Source organism: Rhincodon typus, chromosome 6, assembly GCF_021869965.1.
Source record: "Rhincodon typus isolate 14 chromosome 6, sRhiTyp1.1, whole genome shotgun sequence".
Lineage (NCBI taxonomy): Eukaryota > Metazoa > Chordata > Chondrichthyes > Orectolobiformes > Rhincodontidae > Rhincodon > Rhincodon typus.
The window spans coordinates 51,858,040-51,883,396 of NC_063337.1; the positions used below are offsets into that span (position 1 = coordinate 51,858,040).

Consider the following 25,357-nt stretch of genomic DNA (forward strand, 5'->3'; position numbering starts at 1 on the left):
CTGCCATTTTTCTGTTCCATTGCCTCCTATGTAGAAAGGCACAAACGGCTTAAATGCAGAAATATTATGTTTGATCGCTTCAGCAGAGCAAAAATAATATAGAAAATAGCTGTTTACTTTTAAGCCTGAACTCCCTGCTCTTTTCTAAACATGTGGCATAATTTCTTTATATTGAAATGAGCAGTCAAGTAAAACCTAGTCAAACATGTTACTGTTGCTCCCTGACTGTAGGCACAGACTACAACTCTGATGATAGTTGGAGAGAGAACTGGCTTCCAGATTCTGGAGCTCAAGTTGTGAGTTAATTTCTTCATGGTCTTTTCAAGATTGAAAAGATATAATTTTATTCCCCATTCCTGCAGATCAGTGGGCACAAAGATCTAGTGCCTTATGGCGTTGTAATAGAACAGACATTTCTGAGACTGCCATTGTCAGGGAAACAGAACATAACAGGCATCTGACTTTCCCTCGTAGCATCTTCAACATTGACAGATAGGAAGAAACACTACAGAACTCATGCCTGAATGTCTAAAGTTGTAGCTATTAGTGGTTTTCTCCAAGAAACAAGTCACTATATAAGGAGGGAAATATCAGTCCTGTGAGTTTTTTGTAGCACTGGAGAAGTCAATCATGTCTGATTGTTCCTCAGATTACAAGATGTGCTAGAACAAGAAAAAGACATTCATGTGCAGATGGCTAGGTACCTTGTTAAGAAAGAAGAGGTTGGCTTCTGGAGCTAGTGGTATTGTCTCACAAGAACCTTCAACAAAATCTTGTACTGATGTGCAGGACTCTTTGAATGTTGTCACATGTATACTGACCATTCAGAGAGTAGGTTTCCTGTTGAGTAAATTAGAATGATTTTCTCTAGACGCTGATAAAGCATCATTGGTGAAGTTGATTTCACACTGAAACTTTAAAAGATCAGAAATCTTATTAAACTAGCTAATCATATCTTCCTGTTATGATAACAAGCTGGATAATTCCCAAGTTTCAGCGGAAAGTGTATAATCTGCCAGATATTGCAGAGATCCAAGATGGCTGCCTGTGAAGACCTTGTGGCATAGAAGCCACCCATGTGGCTGTGATTTTCATACCACTCGAGAGATCTGTCCGGGCAGATGACTGCAATCCCAGATCCTCAAGTTGGAGCTGTCCAAATGCCTCTGTGTTGAAATGCACTCCTCTAATACAGATTTCCTCATTAGGTTTTTTACAGCTCATGTACTCTCAGTATCTTCTTCGTGAAGAATTGTCGGTTGTGCTCCCCCATATGTTAGACTTCACATTCCTTTCTTCCATTCTCTCTTCTTCATTTATACTATATCTTATGCATTTTAAAGCGAGAACGATCAGATTTAGTTTGGAAATGTTTCTGTTAATTTTTAGGAAGGAAAATAAATTGAACCAGATTTACCTTCAATTTGCTGGTCATTCAGGTTGTCGTCTTAACTGTTGTCCCCAAAAATGCCTGCAATAGTGTGATTGTCTGTTGTAGCATGATTGAGTAAACTAGATCATTTTTTGCTGCTAAATTGATTCAATACTTAAGATTTACAGTCACTTGCAGTGTACTGGCTAATTATTAATGGTGAATAAATATTAGCTCTTGGATAGACATTGTAATCAATTAGAATTTGGGCACAATACCTATAAATGTCTAACAACTAAATTAACAAAGACTTGAATTGTTACTTATGAACACAGAATCATAGAATTACCATTGATATGAGAATGCTGCAATTAGTCAGTCAGTTACAGGTCCCCAGTGAAACAAAATCATTTCACAGCAGTGGTTCAAATTGAACCACGAATAACTTAATATGTCATCTTAATTTCTAAAGATGGATTTTTCAAATAACTTGAATGCTTTTTAATGAACATACTTCTCTATCCAACCATACACGGTCTAGTACTTGAAATACACTTGAATATGTTAACACTTTCTATTGCATATTGCAACTTTCAAATTCAAAACAAAAGTTTGATATTATTAAGAATACATAGGCCTATTCCTTTCTGTTTGGCCAGGGAGTTCCAACAATGATTGTTTCTAAAATGGCACATTTAATAATAATCAGAAATATCAAGAATTTTACAACAAAATTTCCAAAGCTCTCACGTGTGTGAAGAAGGGAGAAGAGCTAAAAAGATTCAATACAAATTCTTTTAGGTTGTTGTAAATGCAGTCCCACGATTGGCAAAGAAGTAGATGAAAAAGTAGACCTTGAATGAGGGTGAGAAATGAATTCACCCTTGCTGCTTCCAAAAGCATTCAAGCACATAAAGTGTCTGACACAGGCAGAAAAATGGCCAAATTGTCAGAAACGATTTAGAAAAGGCTTCAATTTTGGTGATGAAGACCAATAAAGATCAGCTTGGCACCTTGCTATATGTAGTGAGTGGCATCATGGAGGATGTTCTAAGCTAGGGGCGAACAAAGAAACAGCTGCATATTAGGATGGAATCATAACTTTTTATTCATATTTTTGTGTTTGGCAATATTATTGAATGCGCATAATTTAATTGAAAGAAAAAAATGCTTAGAAAAGACATACTCATCTTATACTGACCTTAAAATGTTGGCAGCCAATTATGATTATGTAATATTAACAGATGACTTGATCAGAGATAAAATCATTGATGATGTTTTAGAGGAAATTCTTTCAGACTTCCTAGGGTCCAGGAAAGATGTAACTGTGACTAAAGTGAAGCAACTGCCTAGCAAGAAGCTGCAGTCAAAATTAAAACTGAGTCCTTTTTAGTGGAGAGGGTGTAATCTCATGGAGAAAGAAAAGGACTGAAGTATTTGTGATATGTCAGCTGTAAAAGCACATCAGTACTGAAGCCACAGAAGTATGAGGAGCACCAGATGTCATTTTGCAATGTACCTGCTGTTACAATGTTCAAAGGAAATACAGTCAAAGAAGCAACAAATAAACTGCTAACACTACTTGAGAAGATGTATAGTGGAACACAGACAATGGAATCATTTGTAATTTGACCCAGATTGCAGCACAGTGAGCAGCGATTTACAAAAACTTTAAGTCTGAAATTAGGTGTTGAGATGATGAAGAACGGATAAGTTCGAGTGAAGAAGCTGACTCCTCCCTCTTCTAATGAAGAATTTCTAAAAAACAAGCCACAGCAACCAAGAATGATGTTCAGTTTAACACAAAAAAAGCAAAATGTTTTCAACAAGTAAATTCTTTACAAAGAAGAAAAGTAATGAAACAGATGTAAAAATATCACTTATGCTAAACAAACCAGTAAAAACAAGAAAATGGCAAAGAATCAAACCATGACCTTATCTGGTCATCTGTCTGTGCCCAAGTCCCTGGATCTACTGCCCTTGACCTACTGAGCTGGGAGCTCCTGCCCGAAGACTGTCTACCTTGACTGAGACGTGACCATTTGGTTGAAGTAGCATGGTGCCTTGTAGCAAGATATTAACATCCCTGACAAGCTTCCTGGCTTTTTGTCAGCACTAAAAGGCATGGCAAGAAAGAAGTACTGTGGGCCTGTTGTTCTGGCTGAAGGGGAAAGGCGTAAAAAAGCATGGGAAGGAGAGGCAGAGATGAGCTAAACATCCAATTTGGCTCAAACTCAGTAAGTGCTAAGATATCGAGGGAGGATCCCTGGCTTGCCAGCTCCAGTCCATGAGATGAGTTCCTTTCCCTGGCAGCAGTACTGCAATGAAAGGTGTCAGTGTGCTCCCAAATGCAGCACTGAAGTGCAGAACCACGCTATAAGTTGATCGGAGATATGCAATGAGGATGTTGTGGGGCTGTTTTGATTAGGATCCCAATATCCATGGGTGTGGGGTGTATGTGGGGTTGCTGTCCATGGCCTTTGCCATGATATTGGTGCCTGGTGTCCAAGTGAGGAGCAAGCAGTGAGCTGGAGTTGTCAGGTACCTGCTCCAACATTCATGTTGGGCATCTTTGGCATCTAGTTTCTATCCATCAGGTGGGAAAACAGTAAACTGTAAATCAATGAAGTGATCAATAAATAAATAAATCATTCATTCAGATTTATTCATTCGGATCAATAAATCATTCGTTCATTCATTCAATGAAGTGAGATTAGATAATAATGAGGGTGATAACAAATGATAATCCATGCAAACAGGTCTCTCACTACTCACGAGGGAGAATTTAGTCTTGCCATTCAAATCTTGCTTGGAAAATGCAACATTTTGCCCTCAATGTCAAGGGACATCTCACCGCACTTTCCCATCATTCCTGCCATGGACATCATCCTTCAGGGTGTTGGGAAGGTTCTGTCCAATGCCTCTGGGAGTATGTGTGTGAACTTGAAGAATGCAGATCCTCAATAACTCAAAGAGAATTTTGTATGAGATTGGGGAGATTGTTGATGATAAAAGTTGCCTCTTTAAAAATGTGGAGGGAGGTATAGAAGGATGTGTATATACTATATAGAGGTAAACATCTGGGGGGAGATATATGCTAAAGGATTAAGAGTATGTACAAGGAAAGCTTTGTAAATAATTAAGTCACGATCCTATGGTAATTTAGGGATTCTGAAGAACGGAGCAACAGCTTACACCTTGTGTTTAGTTAGAATGTACATAGCCTAACGTAAATAAAAAAACTTTTGAAGTATCCTAAAACTTAAATCCCTTTAATACACTAGCATACCATATATTGTCTAAGGCAGTATATGACAACAACAGACTGGCCTGTTAGTGGCAAAATGCTGGAATATTTTATTAAGTAAGACTCAGTATGCACTTAGAAACTCATAGTATGCTTAGAAAAAGCCAGTATGGTTTTACAAATGGGGAATCATTTCTGACAAACTTGTTAAGAGCTTTTGAGCGTGTTAATATTAGGATAGATTCAAGAATAGATATTATTGCATAACATACCTGGATTTTCAAAAGGCATTCATTATGATGCTGCAGTAAAGATTAATAGACAAGACAAGTTTTCATGGAGTTAGCTGGAATATATTCCAATGGATGGAAGATTGATTTTTAGACGCAACATAAAGAAGAGGGATAAGTGGAGCATTTTTAAGTTGGCATTCTGTGATTAGTGCACTGCCACGATGATCAGTGGTTGGGCTCTTGCTAGTTCTCATCTATATTCATGACTTAAACAAACTGAGAAAAACATAACTGATTTTGCTGATGATACAAAGCTAGGTATGTATATATATACTGTGAAGATTCAAAGACGGTCAAGTGAATAGGCAACATGGTGTCAAATGGAATATATTGTGGGGAAGCATGAAGTTATTCACATTAGATATAAAAATGCAGAAGAAAAATATTAATCAAAAGGGAATCAAGGGATTTGGGGAATCAGGCCGGAAACTGACGTTGAGGCAACTATGATTGTACCGAATAGCTTAAGAGGTCATTTAGTCTCTCCTGTATCTATTGCTGATATTTCAAGGTGCAGTCACTGTGCCTAGCAGAAAATATTGCACACAGAAAACTCTTATAAACACCAAAGTGCTAACATCTAAATAGTCTGTTTTTACGATGTTAACTAATGGATTAATATTAGCCAGTATCTCACGCATAGTTTCTTTGCTCTTCTTCTAAATTGTGCCATAGGATCTTTGTCATATATCTGAGTAGGTAGCCGGGGTTTAATGTCTTATTGAAGGTTACACCTCCATCAGTGTAGCTGGTCCCAAGTACTGCACTGCTATGTCAGACTTGACTTTTGTGTTTGAGTCCCAGAGTGACACTTCAACCCAAAACCTTGAAACACACGGCAAGAGTGCTATGAAGCGAGCCAATTCTGACACACAAAATAAACAAATTATGCATGTGAAAGTCACAAAGAGCATTGTGAACTTTTTTTTTTATAATTCAGGCAAAGTATTAAACATCATCACACACGCCAAAGTAAAAATCTGTAACATATCCAGTAATATTGCAGAAAATTGACAGGTTATTCCACTAGCGATCAATATTTAGGGAAGATATGTTAAAGGAGGCTGTTGCATTGCCTCACTTTCAGATTATCAGATGTTTTAGTGTGAGAAGTGACTCCATCATAAATGGCTTTGAACAGGAATCATACAGCTACTCATTTCTATTTTACACTTAGTTTACAGAAAAGAAGACTTCTCTTATTACTATACATTCCATTTGTGGCTATGCAACTAATAAATTAATTTGAGAAGATTAAGCAATTAGCAATCATCAAAATGTATGAGTTTAAAAAACTTAGTGTAATTTGTACAATTCTTCCTTCATGGCACCTTTACCACTCGAAAACCTTATTAGATTCATGGCATTAAAAAAAAATTTGAATTGTTTTTGACTTTAATGTGCATTATTATATATATGATTGCAAGACTGAAAAATATCCCTTTAGCTTTTAAAGCTAGCCTAATGTCCACAAATGACATATATGGTATATTAAAATGATACCTTTTCTTTGTATTCATTTATACCTGGATGATTGAAATCTAACTAAGTCATTAAGCCATTGAGCTTCAAGCCATATAACAATCGGACCAATATTTGAAAAATTAAAGATCATGCCATGCACGCTGCACAAGGGATAAGCGAAAAGTGCCAATTTAGATAATGTTCACAATGCCTTGCAACCTGGGAGAGAGACACTGCAAAACTCTCACTATCAGTCAATACAATCGCATAAGCAACTAATTTTCCACGACAATGGATTCCTGCTAATTTGCCTTTCCTCACTCCCTATTCTGCTCTTTTGGTTTCACCCTGGAGCCTTCCCTCCACTATAAAACAATCTTGCTGCTGTGCTCTGCAGTTCCTTTTCCCCTAGTCTGTACTTGTTTCACACTCACCATATTTCATACTGTGCCTTTGATTGCCTTATTTCTCCACAATACACTGCCTTTTTTTCTCCCTTGGCAGGTTAGAGTAGCATAGGCCTGATGAGGTCAAATATCTACAACTAGCTGATTCAGTGATTTCTCAGCTTTGGAAATAGCAAAGATTCTCCATGATAAACTGGCAAATTGTTTATTTGTAATTGATGTGGATATCTTTCTTTCTCTCTTCTGCTCATGAGGTTGAAGATCAACCATGATTGTATTTCATGGTGGAGCAGGTGTCAATGACATATGTCAAATATCTGCACCTATTTCTCAAAAGCTTATAACAATAATAATGTGAATGAACCTTATTCTCAGTGGACACAACTAAATTTCAGTTATAGGCATTCTGGGACTTGATTCATTGAAACAAGGTACTAATAAACTGTGTGACCAGACATTGCATGTTAAACTACTTTAAAAAAAGTACGTGGCCAACAACATGTTTCAAGCACTGAGACAGCAAAGGCTATGTTTTTTGCACACTGTGTGCCTTGCCATTGCCCTGAGCTTAGCTCCTACTTTATTGGAGTGTCTGCAGCTTTGGATAATCTTTCAGCTCTCCTGACACATAGTACCTGAAGCAAATTAGCATGTTATCTAGCATTAGTAGCTTTTTAATATGGTTGTTGGCTATGTTAAAGCTGTACTGCTATTGAGGGATAGAAATACCCAAAGCAGGGTCACCACGGAACAGAAACATAATTGGACCAGCCATGAATGCCATGCTACAAGAACGCAAAGGAGGCTGGGGATTCTGTTGTGAGTGATTGCATCCTGACTCCCCAAGGAGTCTTTTCACTCATTTCAAGGCATAAGTCAGAGGTAGCCTGGCTTACTCTCTATTACCTGGATGAATTCAGATCCAAGAAAACACCAGAAACTGACAACACCCGAAAAATGCGACACCATGCAGGAGCATTGAGACCAAAGCTGTGACCTTAAACATTCACTCCTCATCACTTCTTATTGTCGCTGTACTTTCACAGAACCTCCAAATCTACCTGGTAGAAGACAAAGGGCAGCAGACACTTGGAAACACCGCCATCTACAAGTTCTCTTCCAGATCCCACACCATCCTAACTTGGGAGAATATTGCTAGTTCTTTACAGTCACTGAGTCAACACTCAGAAGCTCCCACCCTAACAACACCTGTGCACTGCAGAATCTTAAGTAACTTTCAAGAACAGCGGGTTGGGCAATATATTCTAACATTGCCTGCGGTGCTCATTTCCTGTCAATGAGCAAAAGAGTGATTTAATTTGGTCTTGTGCTGCGTGATGAAGAACGTAGGAAATAGTGAAAAGTGGTGGAGTGGTGAACAATTGTTATCATATGTTGAAATATCTGGAGAAATCAAGAGCTCTATTTGTCTCGACTATTCTTGATAGGTCATTGAAAAACTTTCTCCACTGGATCTGGGTGGTGGGAGGGAGGTTCGTGGAGCTGACCAGCTGAGCAGTCACTTTCTATGTACTGTAAGCTTAATAGTTCAGGACCTTCCTTGTATTTTTAGAAAGAAAACATCTATCATTACTCTGATCTCTTCCAAAAGAGCCTCCAAAGAAGCCTTGGAGAAACTGGTACTTTGCCTACAACTCATTCTGCCTTGATTTCTAGCTGAAAGGGAATCTTACACAAAGGTATGGAACCTAATATTAAGAAAGCTATTCTTCTTTAACTAATCCTCTGATTGACTTGCTAGAAATTGAGCTCTAGAAGTGGCCCACCAGTGAGTGTATAATGAGGCTTGAATGTTAAAATAACTTTGTTTATTGCTACAATAGTTGAGTTTTGATTTGACTCAAAGGGCATCAGTCCTTCTGAGGGGTATGGAATAGTATATGGGATAGGAAGCTTGTCCATCCTATCAGAATGCTAATGGTCAGCTCTTGCAAGCCTTTCACTGTGACAAGTGGGGTTTTGGATGTCCTCCACAAATCGTACCAAGTTAAAAGAGACAGGAACAGATATGAAGACAAGACAGAAAGTGAAGAAACATCCTGGAAGTTAAATTGTAGGAATTTTGTGCACATTAGGGTGAACATAGAGGCAAAGGAATGTTGAGGCAGGTCAATGACAGAAGGGCTAGAAGCAAGGAGAATGATTCAAAAGAAGGGCTAAATTTTGAGCCGACATCAATTTTGTTAAGCAAATGCCCAATGGGATTATTTTAAGTGTCAACAACTGAGGCTCAGATCTGGTGTTCATTGGAACTCTTTATAGTCAATGGTAGTTGAGCTGGGCTATTCAAGGTATCCACTCTGGGACCTTTCCCACCTTGGCTCCGGCTTAAGGTCTACTGACCAAGATGGCAGACCTGCATCAGGCACAAAGAGGGGCCTTCCACTAGGAAAGTCCTGTTTCCCAACAGACTGAGATGAGACTGTGACACAACACAATTTCTGCCTCACAATTCCCACATCTGATAGTAAAATCTGGCCAGTCTTTTGAAATTTTGACTTATTCCAAATCCACCCATATGCAGAGTTAGAATTAAGACACAAAAATCATTAGCTGAACAGTCATCTGGAGATAAAATATGGTCTGTGAACTGGTTCAGATGTTCACAGACGTTAAGAGAATGAAATATGTTAAATCTTGGATACCACTTTAAGAGACAGGCACATGAACACAGCATCAAACTGATAAATTAGAAACTTAACACAATGGGGCAAAGGTTTCAGATGGACCAGAGCAGTTGAAAAACATAGAATTATTTATGAGATAATTCAATGCAATGCTGCAGTGGCACGATGCAAGATCTTCCTGAATGGATGAATTCAAATAGACGGATTGACCTTCTTCACTTGAAATGATTTTGTGATTTATAAGACTTGGTTACCACATTAACTCTCTGTTCAACAAAGTTCATACTGGAAGAAGAAGATGCAATCAAGGTGAGGGGTGAACATTGTAAATCTCTGAATTGTACGTGCCTTCATTTTGCTTGGTTTTACTCACCCTAAGTCTTCGCCCAAATATTGTGATCTGTCCTCTGGTTTGTTCTTTCCGCTGTCGCCATTCCACCAAGTTTAAACCATTCTCAATGGGCAGGGTAACATTGCGCTTTCCGACCGTAGGATTTACAGTGCCACCTAAGAGATGTGGCTCCGTTTGCAAGGCAACTTCCATACCATTAGCTAGCATAAGTCTCAGTGAGCCATCGGCACCAATATGATATCCATTTCTAACTTGATCTGAGAATACAAACATTTGATAATTCCCAATTATTACAAATTCTGTGTGGGGAAAGTGAATATTTGGATTACAAATCAGCTAGCCAGTCAATATAATCATTGCTATTTAATGTCTTTGATTACTTTAGCAAAGAATGAATGAAAGGTTGGTGAATCTTACAGACTTGGATGGGTATAAGTTCAAATTTACACATCACCAGTCTTTTGATCTAAGCTGTGGTGCTGCAGAAAAGTGTCAAGTGTTGCACATGAATGAACAGCACTGGTTATGGCCTGAAAGATGATCGACAACTTGTCCCTCTCAGATCTGTAATCGTTTAATAGTCAGGGAGGAAAGGTAGTGGGAAAAAAAAGAATGTATTGTCAAAAGTTGGAGAACAGAGACACAATGGATCCCAAATTGTAGGTAGTTTTCTCACTCCACACACGTCTTTAGGTAGGAGACTGGTGATTACTGCAAGAAAATGTGTTACATCACACTCAGTTGTCTCAAGTCTCCACTGGTCATATGACTTCCCATATTGTCTAATTGGGAGAAGTATCTCCATCCAAGCAGTTACAAGCTAAATAATGGGATGACAATGAGACCAGAGTGGTCCTTCCTAAGAGTAATATTCCTTTCTTAGGTCCTGGATGAAAGGATAAGAATCCAATGCTAAATACATTAAGATTGGTTTACAAGGCCCATGTTGCCAATGTATTAAAGCCTGTGAATCAAACCCTTTCCATTACAATTATAAACAGGTCAGGTACAGTACTGTTAGATGCAGAACAAAGTTCTTAAAGAATCTTGCCACTTAGTATTGAATTAGCAACAATTGCGGCCTTGAGGGTACTGGATTGAAGCTGCCAAAAATAGTTGCCTGCAGGATCTGCACAATTTGGTCTGGATTTGAATTCTTGAAGAATAAAAGGTGCCATTTAACTTACTATACCATCCAATTCACATTGTTTGGATAAAAACACAAGTGGCTCTACAATGTATCATTTCCAGTTTGACATTTTCACATTAATATAGATTATTTTGGTTGTGATATTTCATAATAATTTTCCTGGTACAGTATTAAAAAGGGTGAGATTGGATTAGCTGCTTAACATACACCGTACCTGATTTGCCATCTCATTGACTTTGATGAAATAGAAATCAGCAGTGCATGTGAAATGGCTAGTCCATCTGATATCTCCTGTGTTCCATCATTCACCAGAAGTTGTAATAACTCTGTGGCCATTACAGTCTGCACATATTCCCTGACTCAATTTTAGTATGTCGTACATTTGGACAAATAGCCAAAGAAAAACGCCAACATAATTATAATAATTTGAAAACCATATGCAATAACTAGTTGTCATGAGTGAGAACAAAAAACAGTAAAAGAGGAAATAATTAACAGTCTCCATAATAAGTGAATTAACTTACCTTGGACAAGTGTATAGAATGAACCTGCAGCTGACAGGTTGGTTGTTATTGTAACATCATCCTTATTAGATGTTTCAACATGGACTTGAACTGAGTTATCAATTTCCCCGTGGAAACTATAGATGTGGCCAGTGGGAAAAGTTGCATTGATCAGCCGGCCATAACTATCATACCTAGGTGGAAAATAATTACATGTATATTTATTTAGTTCATTGGCCAAAAAAGCTTGAGTTTTTATACTACAGCCAACAAGCTTTTCAATGTACAATTTTGCCTACAGGATTCCAGTTTTCACTAGACAGTTCTATTAAAACTCTTTCATTCAGCATCATCAGAATCATGCAAGTGGGATTAATTTTTGCTAAGGCAGCAATCAGTAATTAAGTACCACATGGAAAGGATAATTTATATATGAGAGACTTAAAGTCAATAAATCACACAAATAAATCAATATGTAAAATCACTGGGTCGTACTGGGTTTTCAAATGAAGTATTTGTGATAGATCCACTGAATTAATAAAATGAGGTCATTCTGTTTTTGAGGGATGGAATGACTAATTAGGAACACAAGATTGAAATCATGCAATTAAAAGCTTGCTGAAAAACAGAAAACCAATGCATATAATATCTAATGCTACTTTAATCATGTTTCCATTTCAAAATTATTCTTATCTTTAAGTACATAACTGTATGTCGCCAAATGTCAACAAAGAGCATTATCAAGCGTTTGAATTTCTTGATAATTTAATCCACTGCCATTTATAAAACTCTGGTAATGTAGAAAAACATTTGCTTTCACACATGTTGGCCTTAGGTTTTGCTCCCAGAAAGGACTTCCATCTTAATGAAGATGGTGCCAGAGGTACACATCTTGAATTTTTGCCTTTGAACCCAGCTGTCACTATTTTTGTAGGAATGGGATTGAACAGGGTTCTAATTTTCACATGTGTGGTTCATGGAGGCAATTGCACATGTTGAAGCAAAGATGCTTCAGTTAGGTCTGATTTTTGCCAGTGGGATGCCCGAACCACAACTTTGTATCTTTAGACCCAGTAGGAGAAGGTTTAAAAACTTGGTGACATTCTTTGGAAAGTTAAGGTCCCTTCAGGATCTGTCCAAGGACCCTTCATATGGTTAAGCAACCACAGAATGAGTACATAAAGTCATTAGAACTGTCAACTCATTGGAACTGTCAAGAGAGATGTCCAGGTATTTAAATCGTCTGCCCCTTAAATATATTTTTAAAAATACTGTCTGCAGAATTGAAAAATATTAATGTTTATTATTTCACTCTGTCTGTTGATATAAGCATCAGGGTTATCATTAGAGCATGAGAGCTGCATGACTTATTTCACAAGATTTCATTGTTTCTGTGGATACATGTCAGTTTACAATTTAATTGCTTGCTGAATGGTTATAAACCATTAGAAATGGTACTACGAATACAAATGCTTCTTGAACTCTTGTGGTGCAGTGGTAATATTTCTACCTCTCAGCCAAGAGGCCTGGGTTCAAGTTCCAACCTGCTCTAGAGGTGTTTAACAACATCTTTGGACAGGTTGATTAGAACGTATTGACAAATGCTTGTTTTTATAAGTTAAATATAACCTTTTTCAACATTTACCTGTACAACAATCCTCAATACAAGAAACATTGCAGATCTACTCAGTCCTTTCCCTCCAGGCACCTCATCAGATCCCCATTGGGACAACCAACGCACACATTCATCCTCATCCCTACTGTCCCCTGGTACCCATACCTCACAACCACCCTCTGGAAGTACTGACCTTGCCTTCATTCACACAATCCATTTCTAACACTAACTCTCTACTTTTTCTCTTTGCAGAAGGCATGCATCAGTTTGGGGAGAGGTAGAAACCAAGGTGATTGGGTGGCATTGACCTTTTAGGTGTAGCCAGTGTCAGCACATGAACACTTGCTCCATTGTTAAAGGAGGCTACAAATATCATTAACAACTGTGGCATTGATGCTCACACATGTCGAAAGAGCTGATCATTTGTTTGTAGATCCTATGGCGGTCTCATCTCCTTAAAGTGGGATCTCTGTGGCTATTCCCTTTGTGCTGTGGAGAAGACAGCAGCTGCTTCTTGTGCTCTTGGCATTGTTATCCGTCACTAGTCTCATCAGAGGTGAAAGGTAGAGCTATATGAACTGCTTACAGTTCAAGGCTTACAGCAGGAACGTATGTAAAGTGTGGGGTAGATGAAGAGGTCAGCAAGCAGCTGCCGAGCAGTGAAGCACTCTTTGAGAAGGAATGCAATGACCATCTGCCTTTCACCTGGACATGACTAAAGTTCTTCAGTTTCACTGATCAAAGACTTGCCAGCCTGCCAGTTTCACTGACAAAACACTCCCCATTACTAACTCAGCTGGATGACCCTGACAACTTGCTGACAGGTTGGGATATAAATGCACTGGATGTTAAAGCCAAAATTGGTTCATTAAATCAGTAGTTAATGACCTATTACTAATTACAATTACTTATCCAACGCTCCAAGATGTACATGTCAATCTGTTCAGGTGAAACCTGTGACAGGGCAGCATGTTGTTGTGATTCTGACCCAATACCGCTTTCTGGGGATTAAACTCCCCTAACCTGTCTTACTTTGCCTGTAATAATTTTCCTCCATTGCCTCCTGTAATTGAAGTATTGTTCAATTTGTGAGTTAGTAATAGGGCATTCTTTCATTCTTTTGAAATGATTTGTTTGCATTACTGATTAACATGAAACCTGAAATGTATTTTGTACTTATTATGTAAAATCATGTTTGATCCATGTGTTGTGTCATTTTATCCCACAGCAAAATATTTTGTCAATGATGTAATACTTTTTCCCATCACTGATGTCAACTGGGGTCACATTGAATTAAACGTAAAATTAATTTGAAGTGCAGAAAATAAATGCTGCTCAGCAAGGTAAACCACAGTCACTGTTCAGGAAAGATGTAAGCCTTAGTCTGAAGCTAAGTAGATGAGAAGAAAAAAGAATTTACTGTTATCAGAAAAGATCAGGAGAAGCTAAATGCTGCAATACATCACTTAATAATTGTATGGATTTTTAATCCTTTGTTGACAACATAATTTAACAATAGGCTCAAATATTTGGTAGCTTACTTAATTAGAAAACAAATTAACACATTTATAACTCCCTATTTCTAGATTTTTTTACCCAACTTCAAAAGGTCAGGAGTTCCTGTTATTCTCAGTTGACTTGGACTTATTTATATCTAAACAATGAGTTTTTTTAACATTTTGTGTTGAAATTTTGAGAGCAATATCAACTCATTAATCATTTGATTAACACAACTGAATTAAAAAAATAAAAGTATGCTTGATCAGTCATCTTTACCAGTTTTGACATTATAAACTAGCTGCTTTCTTAGCTGTTAATATTACTTAATGAAAACTATATTTCTTAATTTTATAAGACCTTCAAACAAGTCTAACAACTTCTTGTTTGAAGGGCTTTTTAAAAATAACTTTGTAGCTGTGGGCAATCTTCTGTGCACCTGCGGATGTGGTTGGAACCACACTAAAGACCTTGCCATTGAAAATTTGCAATTAAAATTATAAACTGCTTTGCTTCAAGAAGGAAAGTTGCAAATTAAAATCTGGAGAACACAAAAAGTCTAGTTGCACCAGATCTCTAGAGATGGCCATGAGAATGTTGTTTAATTCACTAATAATGGTGGGCACTGGTAAGAAGATAGTCAGAAATTCTGCCTATGAGCATCTATGGAAATCTTAAATGCCAACCAGCTGATATTCAGATCTAGAAATCTCAGCATCAGCTCAATATTGATATAATGTGCTGGTCCTGAATCTCTCTGGCTTAGTCATCTGATGACCAACACCAAGAGTGGACTAAATAACAATCTGAGAGGTTTCCAATGGTGTTGCTTGCTGTTAGATTTCATTGTTGTGATTGGAGGAATTTTTCTCACTTGTGTGTATTCATTATGGTGGTAAATCTCAGTGAAAGGAATGAAATTACAAATACACTCCTTTGTCAGTTTCTGCAGATATACAGACTGAATGACATCAGTTTATGTTGATTACTGACCCTGAAATGTACTTATCTATTTGATATAAACAAAATATACATAGTTACTCATAAAATGTGGTCCATCCATTTTCGTTACTTTTAGTTGCCATGAGACCAGTATTGCCATGATATGTCATCATAGCCAGTTCATGACCTTGGGTAGACACACTTTTCAAAGCACTGTTGGTTCCAATAGTCAGCCAGTAAAGCTGCCCATCTTGCACATCAAGCCAGAGTGGCATTCCTGTGGCATCCCGACGAATATGTAATAAGTTTCCATTATTGTCTTTGATTGTGCTAATGTCTCCATTCTCAGTGTATGTGATATTATAAAGATAGTCTCCAGTGATAAGGCTCTGGGTATACAGATGGCTACCATTGAGGGTAAATAAATACAATTCTTGATCAATGGTTGAAGCAACTTCATAAAGATTCTGAGAATTAAGAAAAGGCCTGTTTTTCCGAACAAATCTAATGCGGATGTTCCCAAGATCAGCTATGTACAGTTCTCCCTCAGGGCATACTGCAAGTGATGAGGGGGCATTTAATCTGGCATCCTTTGCATATCCATCGTCACCTGAGTAACATTCACAGTTTGCATCATTTTTACAGTCACAACCAGTTGGTGCTCCAGCGACTAGAGATATTTCACCATTTGTTGTGACTTGGCGCACACGGTTAATTTTCTTCTCATCTGTTTCTGCTATGTACAAGATCCCATTATGGGAAATAGAAATGGCACTGGCTGACTCCAGGGTTGAATGCACTGCCACCTTGCTAAGCAAGAAATGATCAATTCCAGGCACTTGACAGTGCATCGGGCGGCCAGCCACAATGCGAACTTGGTGATTTTCTGAAATCTGAAGTACCACATTGTTGTCCAACACATAAAGTGAATTATCCATGGGATTCACTGCCAGATCAGTGGGCCATTCCAGACGTACCTGAGGGCACAATGTTACAAAATCAATAGTAGTCATTAATATTTGATTTCAGTCTGAGAAACAATAGTAAAACATGTTGCAATGCTGCTGAAATTTCTCACTTTTTTTCTCCTTTCACTGATGCATGACTACTCAATTTGTTTTTTAAGGAAGAGCCTATGAATGCTTACCCTTTCAAGCAATGACTTAATAACTAATCTATTCACTTAGCATTTCTGATTTGTTTTAAACACCTAAGTATGTCAGTTAAACTGGAAAATCATTGCATCATTTATACATGACATCATCAAAATTTTAAAAACTCTCTTCTATTTGCTCCTCAAACACATGTACAAAATGACCATGTATATTCTTTCTTGAAATCTACAATTTGGAAAAAGGAAAACAAATTTTAGTTTATCCACGCTGTAAATCTTAATTTTCCCCCAAAGAATGGAACAGCTTGAAAGACTTCTCCTTTTGGCAGTCTGCAGTCACTGCTGGCAGGGAAGTTTCTATTAATTTGAGCCAGCGTTTTAGTGAAATAGCTTAAGTGAGGCTATTATTCAATATGTTTATGCTTAATTTTTCACACTTGTTGAAGAAACTACATTAAAGAAATTAAATAATTAAGAGCTCTGAAATATGTGTGAAAATTTGAAAACTACACTAAAGTATGCCTTTTATAACATATTTTCTCTGAGTATAAAAGGGATTTGTATAAAGATGATGTGAAATGAGCTCCATTATATTATGTTCCTTCCAATTTGGAAATAGGCACCATAATAATGCAATAAAATGTAGTGATATTCATAATTTGCCTAATATTATAGTAGCATCAGATAGCAAATTTCACTTTTAAATAACTAATGATTTTTTTTTAAAAACACATGGCCTTCCAAAGATTTCATGGCCTGTAGATTCACAATGACCATTGAGATATAACTGAAAGGTTTTTTTATTCTTCCAAATGATAAACAAATATTCTTGCTCCTTCTTAACATGGTTAAGGGCCCAATTTTACTCTTTTTAGTGTCAGATTTCCATTATAAAATTACTACCCTTTTCATTGCCACTGTGATTATCTTGCAATTTTCATTTTTAAGTACAACAGTTTATTGTGCCGAAGTGAGGAATGAGTGATATGTCCTTAATTTGAAATGGCTTTAAAACCAGATCCTAGTTAATCAACAACAACAATAACAAAAACAAAGTTTCTGGAAAAGCTCAGCAGGTCTGGCAGCATTTGTGAAGTAACAATCAGAGTTAACGTTTCAGGTCTGGTGACCATTCTGGACCCTTCCAGCAACTTTGTTTTTGTTCCTGATTTACAGCATCCGCAGTTCTTCCGGTTTTCCCAGTTAGTTAAAATGGCCATACTAAAAACTCATAATGGCTCATCGAAAAGTACATTGTCAAGCATGGAACAACAGGGAAACTGTAAGTTGTCTTATTGTTTCCAACCAGAGAGAGAAGGTGAGGGAGAAATCAGCCAGGGAACCCAATTTGACTTGCTATTAAATGATTCTCATTGAAAGTTGAGATTGTGTTGTCATAACTTATTGTCAAAATTGGGGTTTGCTATGAAGTACAACAGAAAATAGAAAGCCAACATCTACTGCATAGATTCCTCAAAAAAAAAATTGGGGTCATGTACAGGAGTGAATGAATGAAGGAGCAAGGAACAGTGACTCCAGGAGGGAAGGAAATTAAATTTAAAAATACTTTAAATGCTTTAAAATGCATTTAATTAATCAAATTTCAATTTAAAGTTTGTGTGTTTTTTTAAAATTAGCATGCAGTTACAATAGCACTAAAGCGATACAATAATCTTGCCACAAATTCCAGAGGGGCTATTTTGATCTTTTCAATACTCGCTTTTCAGCCAAAATAATACAGTTGTAAGAATGCATTTTCATAGATAACTTTCTGCATTCTTGCTGCTTGATTTCATTTTGGTATATGTCTGAAAATAGACAGCCAACACTCCACCAGGAAGCAGGCTGAAGCTTCATTACTCTGTGAAGTAGGGATAATCATGCTGTCTTGGAAATATATCACTGTTCCTTCAGTGTTGCTGGGTCAAAACCCTTATGCATTATTATTCAATTATAATTATACAAGAGATATTTAAGAAATTTATTTTATCAAATCTCAACATTGATTCTGAGGTCAGCTTGTAATAGATATTGGGTGAGTTGGCACAGTAGGAGTTAGGACAAATGATAGTGCATGGGGGAGGTGAGTTGGCAAGAGTTGCCGCTAAGTTGGCATAGGGGCTATTAAGGGCCAAGGATAGGTTGGTCATAGGTTGGAATAGAGGACATAAGGGGCAATTGAAATAGGTATAGGGGCATAGATTGGAATGGAGAGGATGAAGAGCTATGCAGGGGGGCATGATGTGGAATAGGGTGGCATGAATGGACTATGGGAATTATGTGGGGCAGGTCGGGTTAGGGGAAGGGAAGTGCTGGAGCACAAAAGCAGGACTTCTGCCCAGCCCAGCTCTATAGTCAGTAGCTGAGGTTTCTGGAGTTAATTCCCAGAGAACCTGCCCCCTCAGAACAAACAGCTGAAGTTCTGAGGCACCTTCTCCCAGGTCGGGAGTTTGTGGAACCAGAAATTGTCCTTGCCCTGCACTCCCAACCCAGAACAAACATTCAGGCCATAGTCAGTCACCCCACACTATCCACTCAGCACAAGAGTTCCTCAACTCCATCAAAGACATAAGGATAGATGACAAAGAGACCATGATATCGTTTGATGTCACTGCCCTATTCACATCAATAGACATACCACTAGCAAGGGAAACAATGACAACACTACTGGAACAAGAGCAAGACCCCAGTGAAACCATCTCCAAGGACAACATGCTCATACTATTGGACTTATGCCTCACCACCCACTTCACTTTCAACGGCCAAACATACGAGCAAATCAACGGAACACCCATGGGATCACCTATCTCTGGACTCATAGCAGAAGCAGTGACGCAAATCCAACCAAAACTATGGATACGCTATGTAGACAACGCCTTTGTCATCATTAAATGGACCAAATTAGAGGAGACACACAAACTTATAAACAACACACTCACTGGAATAAAATTCACCAGAGAGGAGGAGAAGAACAAACAGCTCCCATTCCTGGATGTCATGGTAGAGCACAAGACAAATGGGGAACTCCAAACGAAAGTACACAGAAAAGCCACACACACAGACCAGGTACTGAACTTCAACAGTAACCATCCCAGCACACACAAATGAAGTTGCGTGCGAACACTATTTAAAAGGGCAACAACACACTGCAGCAACACAGAACTACGCCAAAAGGAAGAAGAATACCTCTTCCAGGTTTTCAGGGATAATGGATATCCAAAAAACTCGGTCAGAAGATGCCTACACGAACAGCATCAGGAAGATACTACACGCCCCGACACACTCATCACACTACCCTACATCAGGAACACGTTGGAACTCACCACAAGACTCCTACAACAGCTGGGCATCAGAGTGGCACACAAGCCCATGTCAACCCTACGACAACTGCTCACCTGAACTAAAGACCCACTCCCCGCCATGGACAGGACCAATGTCATCTACAGGATCCCCTGCAGAGACTGCGAGAAACACTACATCAGACAAACAGGAAGGAAACTAACAACAAGGGTACATGAACACCAATTGGCTACAAAAAGACACGACCAATACTCACTCATCTCAATCCACATGGACAAGGAGAAACACCATTTCGACTGGGACAACACCAAGATCCTGGGACAAGCTAGACAGAGACAGGCACGAGAATTCCTAGAAGCCTGGCACTCCACGAAAGATGCTATTAATAAACATATTGAACTCGACCCCATATACATTCCACTACGAAGGAAACCCGGAAGTGAGGCAATCCAGTTCAACCGACCCCAGAGTTTAAAAACCAGGCGGGAAAACACACCGACACTTCATCGGAGGCTGAACTGAGGATGTCACCAAGCACAGTAATGAAACGTCTGCGAAACAAGAAACAGCTCGGCTAGCCAACCAACCTCAACAACCACAACCCGAGCTACAAATCTACTCCAAAACCTCAGTGCTGAAGTACTAAATGAGTACATAGAAAATGGCAACAATTGCCAAGTTGAAAATGTGGCTGTTGAGCAACTGAGCAGTATAGTGACAGATAAAGATGAGATGCTAAAAAGGTTAGCAGCACTCCAGGTAGAGAAATTGCCAGGCCTGTGCAGGATGCATCCTAGATTACTGAGAGAAGTGAGGGAGCAAATTGCAGAGCCACTGACAGAAATGTTCCAGGTCTCTTGAATGCAGGATTGGTCTCAGGGGACTGGAGGATTGTAATTGTGACACTGTTGTCTCATAAAGGGGCAAAAGATAACGTAGGAAATTACAGACCTGTCAGCTTGATGTCAATTGTGGAGAAACTGATGGAGGCCATAGGATGAGCTAAGGTAAATATGCACTTTGAGAAAAATAAGTTAATACTAGACAGTCAACATGGCTTTGTCAAGGACAGGTCATATCCGACAAATTTAATTGAGTTATTTGATGAGGTGACACAGGCAGTGGTTGTGGTAATGCCTGTGGATGTCATATATTTGAACTTTTAAAAACATTTGATATGGTGCCACATGGCAGGTTCGTTAGCAAATTTGAAATGTTTGGGATTGATGGGTCCTTGGCAGCATGGATTAGAAGTTATCTAAAATACAGGAAACTGAGGATAGGTACAGATGGGCATTTCTTAGACTGGAGACAAGTTGAAAGTGATATTTCCCAGCGATCAGCGTTGGGACCCTTGCTTTTTCTGATTTATATAAATGATTGGAGATGAGTGTTGGGGGTAAAATCTTTAAATTTGTAGCTAAGGTAGGGTGAACAATCAAGATGACGCTGAGTGACAATAGAGGCTGAATGGTATAACTTTGAGGGGAGTACAGGAGCAGTAGGGGCTCACATAAATATTTCTCTGAAGGTGGCCAGGCAAGTTGAAACAGTGTTAAGAAGGCTTATAGGATCCTTGGGTTTATAAATGGAACCATAGAATGCAAAAGTAAGGAGGTGATGCTACATCTGTACAATTCATTGGTCTGAGTACATTTGGAATACAGTGTTCAGTTCTGAGCACTTATTTATGGAAGAATGTTAAAGCCCTGGACAGAGTTCAAAGGAGATTTACTAGAATGTTACCAGGAATCAGGGATTTTAGATGCAAGAAAAGATTAGAGAAATTGGGCTTATTCTCCTTGGAACAGGAAAGATTAAGAGGTGACCATACTGAGGTGTTCAAAATTAAGAACAATTTTGACAGGATAAAAAAAGATATTTTATTTCCACTGGCGGGCATGTCAGTCGCCAGGGGTCACAACTTCAAGATTGTCAGCAAGACAGCTAGAGTGGTGGAGGTGGATTCCATATGAGGTTTTAAAAGATATATATTTGAAAGTGATGAATTTACAGCGTTACAGAGATAGGGCTGGAGAATGGGATGAGCTGGGTAGTTCTTTTGGGAGCTGGTACAGACATGATGTGTCGAAAGGCCTCCTTCTGTATTGTAAAAATCTGATTCTATGAGCTATTAGGTTAAACAGACAACAGCTTAGTTAAATAGGTGGATTTTAAGGAATGTCTTAAATATGGAAAGCAAGGGAGAGATAGGTGAAGAACTGTAGGGAGGGAAAACCAGATGCGGGACCTATGCAACTGCAAGCACAGGCACCAATGCTGGAACATTTAAAAGTGGGGATGCTCAGGAAGACAGAATTAGCTACAGATAGATATCTCAGAGGCTTGTGGGGTTGGAGGAGATTGCAAAGGTGGGAAGGGATGAGGTCACAGAAGGTATAAAAACAAGAATGTGAACCTTAAAATTAACAAGTTGCTTGAGTGGTAACTGAAGAGCATGGAGTGATAGGTGCATAGGCCTCGGATAAGATGCCCTCATTAGCTGATAATATAAAGCTGAGGCAACAAGGTTTTGGGTAAGAGATACATGAAGAAGCATGAGAAAGAAGCTTTTTAATCAGTGAGTGGTAATGACCTGAAACTCTCGAGTGCTGGAAGCAGAGGTGATGAATTATTTCAAAACGAAACCCGATGTTGTTTGAGGGAAATTAATATGCAGCGCAGTGGGCATTTCGCAGGAGAATGGGACCAGTGGGATTGTTCTGCAGAGAGGAAGCTCGGACCAGATATGCCAAAACTGAATGGTTTACTTCAGTGACCTGATCATTCTATGACTCTGAGCACAATTCAGACAAATATGTCAAAAGCTTTGGGCAAACCATGCACGAGGAGACAAAGTTTATGACCGGTGCGGTCACGCAGGATGTCTCTTAATTAATCCAGGGAGGGAAATCTCATTGTATGGATTTAAACATGGAGTTCTGGGAAATTGAGGAGCACAGATTTGGGAGGAAACAACATGTTCAAGGCCTTTGGAGAGGAACGAGAGGTTGGAGATGGGGCTGCAGTTTCAAGAACAGTGGGATCATGGATTGATGTTCTCGGTGAGAAGAATGTTGTCAGGAGAATTAAATGAGAGAAGGAACAACATGTGAAGGGAGAGAACCATTTATAATATCAGCTATCATTGGATCAGGAAGGGAAGTAAGATTACCATCAGGTTACTGGGAGTACGATCAAAGAATAGGAGGTGAGTCTCATGTATAAGTTGCGCTCAGTTAAGACATGAGGGGAGATAGGAGAGAAATTAGAGAAAGATATGAGTTTGGGACGAGGGCAGTTTGGAACTTTAAGGGACATTTGGCCTTTTCGCATTCGGAAGAGAGTGATGCAGCGGAGGGAGCTGACAGAGTTGAAAGGTTGGTCTAACCTTAGTGACAAAGAAGTCCCTGAGAAGCTTACACTTGTTTGGAGAGGCCACGGAGGGGGATTTAAAAAGATACATTGCAATTGAGAAAGAAGCCAGGGATTATCTTTGCATTCCTGGAATAGTGAGCAGTATTAGCAGATGAGAACAGGTTCCAATAGTGTTTTATGTGGTCCTACAGTATTTTGGCAGTGGATGGCTAGGGGCTGTAGCCAAGGTGAAACAGAAAGAGAGAGAGAGAGACAGTGTAATAATTTTTAATCAGCCTGTTCAGAGATGTCATTACACATCCCTGGAGCAGGTGGGACTGGAACCCAGGTCTCCTGACTCAGAGATAGGGACACTACCACCGCACCACTAGAGCCCTTAGTATTTTTTTTAGTGAATTTGGACATCAAAATCGGAGGTGAGAGTGTGGTTGAGTAAATCAGTGGCTACAAAAATGTTGTGGGAAAAGGAATGCTAAAGGTTAGACAGTTGGGATTTTGAAAGTGAATTGAGGGATTGTATCTGTTCTTGTCAGAAATTGAGTGCACTCAATATGAATTGCTTTTAGGTGAATATTATGCCAGAATTTTAATTTGTGATAGTTTTATTTCTTCCCACTAACAATTTCTGCCATATGTCTTCTCATTTTATTACATGACATTTACAAATTTCACTTCATTTAAAAGCGATTAGTTATTACCATAAGCAAATTCATATACACTTCAAACATAACCAGCTACTTAAAGTAACTTAGGTAAAATGAATTATTTTTAAAAAATCAGCACCTCAAACTATTTCTCCATTTGATTTGCATAACCCTTGGCACAAACCTTATCTATGTATAGAGAAATATATAACCAGTGGACAGTTTGGGGTAGAATTTCTTTCAGTGTTTTGCTGGGAATCTGCTGTAATTTCAGCACAAGATTGACACCAGAGATATAGTAGCAACACTCATTTATGCTGTTTCTCTGGCATTCACAATGAAGTTATGTTGGACAAATGGGATAAATTAGAAACTCTAACCACTTATCTTTCAGCTAATTTTCCCCATACTTTATCTTCAATTTGTGCACCAATAAAAAACAATGGTAAATTTGTTACCTTTTTTTGTAAGATTAAAACAGTATGACAAGTAAATTACCTGGGAAATATCCATCACTGAGTCACAACTAAGAGGCCTTGCTGATGTTAGGTCATTAGAACCAATCACAGAGGAGATGATTCCATTCTGATCAATCCGGCGAATCATTGTTCCATCGACAAAGTATATCAACCCAAATTTGTCAACAGCAATACCTGTGAAGGAAAACAATGAATAATCCAATATAAGTGTCAAAAAAGGATTTGAGTTCACTCCATATCCATGTTTTCCGTTGATTTAGCCATAAACTTGCAAACTATAAGGGGGTCATCAGAGATCCTCAAAGTCATTGTATTTGTGTCAGTAGCAGTTTAACTCAGTTGGCAAATGTCTCACCAAGGTATTTTCTGCAATGATAGAAAAATGCTCAAAATACTCAGCTGATCTTGTAGCATTTGTGGAGAGAGAAACATGGGCTAACATTTTGATTCTTTGATCTTTTATCAGAGATTATGATGAAAGTTTATTGACCTGAAATATTAACTTGGTTTCTGTCTCCCAGATGCTGCCAGACCCACTGAATATTTCCGGTTTAGTGAAGATTTTCAGCATCTGCAGTATTTTGCTCTGGTCTTCTGCAGTGATCCTTCTACTTCTCCAAGATATGTGTTCCCACAGAACGTATGTTGAAGGTTTACACAACTAACAAGCAAAGATCGAGAGGATGTTTAAAAAATACATGTGTTTCATTTCTGATAACTAGTAGAAATGTATCTGTTGAAATTTTTGATATATGTAGGTAATGAGAAAGTTCACTCACCACATAATTTGCCTCATAACAGTAGCAACTCAACCAACCCTCTTAATATCTATGGAAGACAACAGACTACAGATAGGATTTCAAATGAATTTGGGGGATGACATCTCTATGGGTTTAGTAGCAAAAGAACATGGTGACATATTGGTATTTAATCACCTATATTTATCGTTATA

The 25,357-nt window shown here is 38.5% G+C and overlaps 1 protein-coding gene across 1 annotated transcript in view; it reads right to left on the reverse strand.

Moving 5' to 3' along the window:
- Positions 1–25,357, reverse strand: part of tenm4 (teneurin transmembrane protein 4) — a 302,149-nt gene that overhangs the window by 23,045 nt on the left and 253,747 nt on the right. The window contains exons 21-24 of the mRNA XM_048598311.1: positions 24,425–24,579; positions 15,590–16,467; positions 11,458–11,630; positions 9,805–10,040 (exon numbers count right to left, since the gene is read on the reverse strand). Coding sequence (XP_048454268.1) covers positions 9,805–10,040; positions 11,458–11,630; positions 15,590–16,467; positions 24,425–24,579 — 1,442 coding nt within the window. The remainder of the gene's footprint in view (positions 1–9,804; positions 10,041–11,457; positions 11,631–15,589; positions 16,468–24,424; positions 24,580–25,357) is intronic.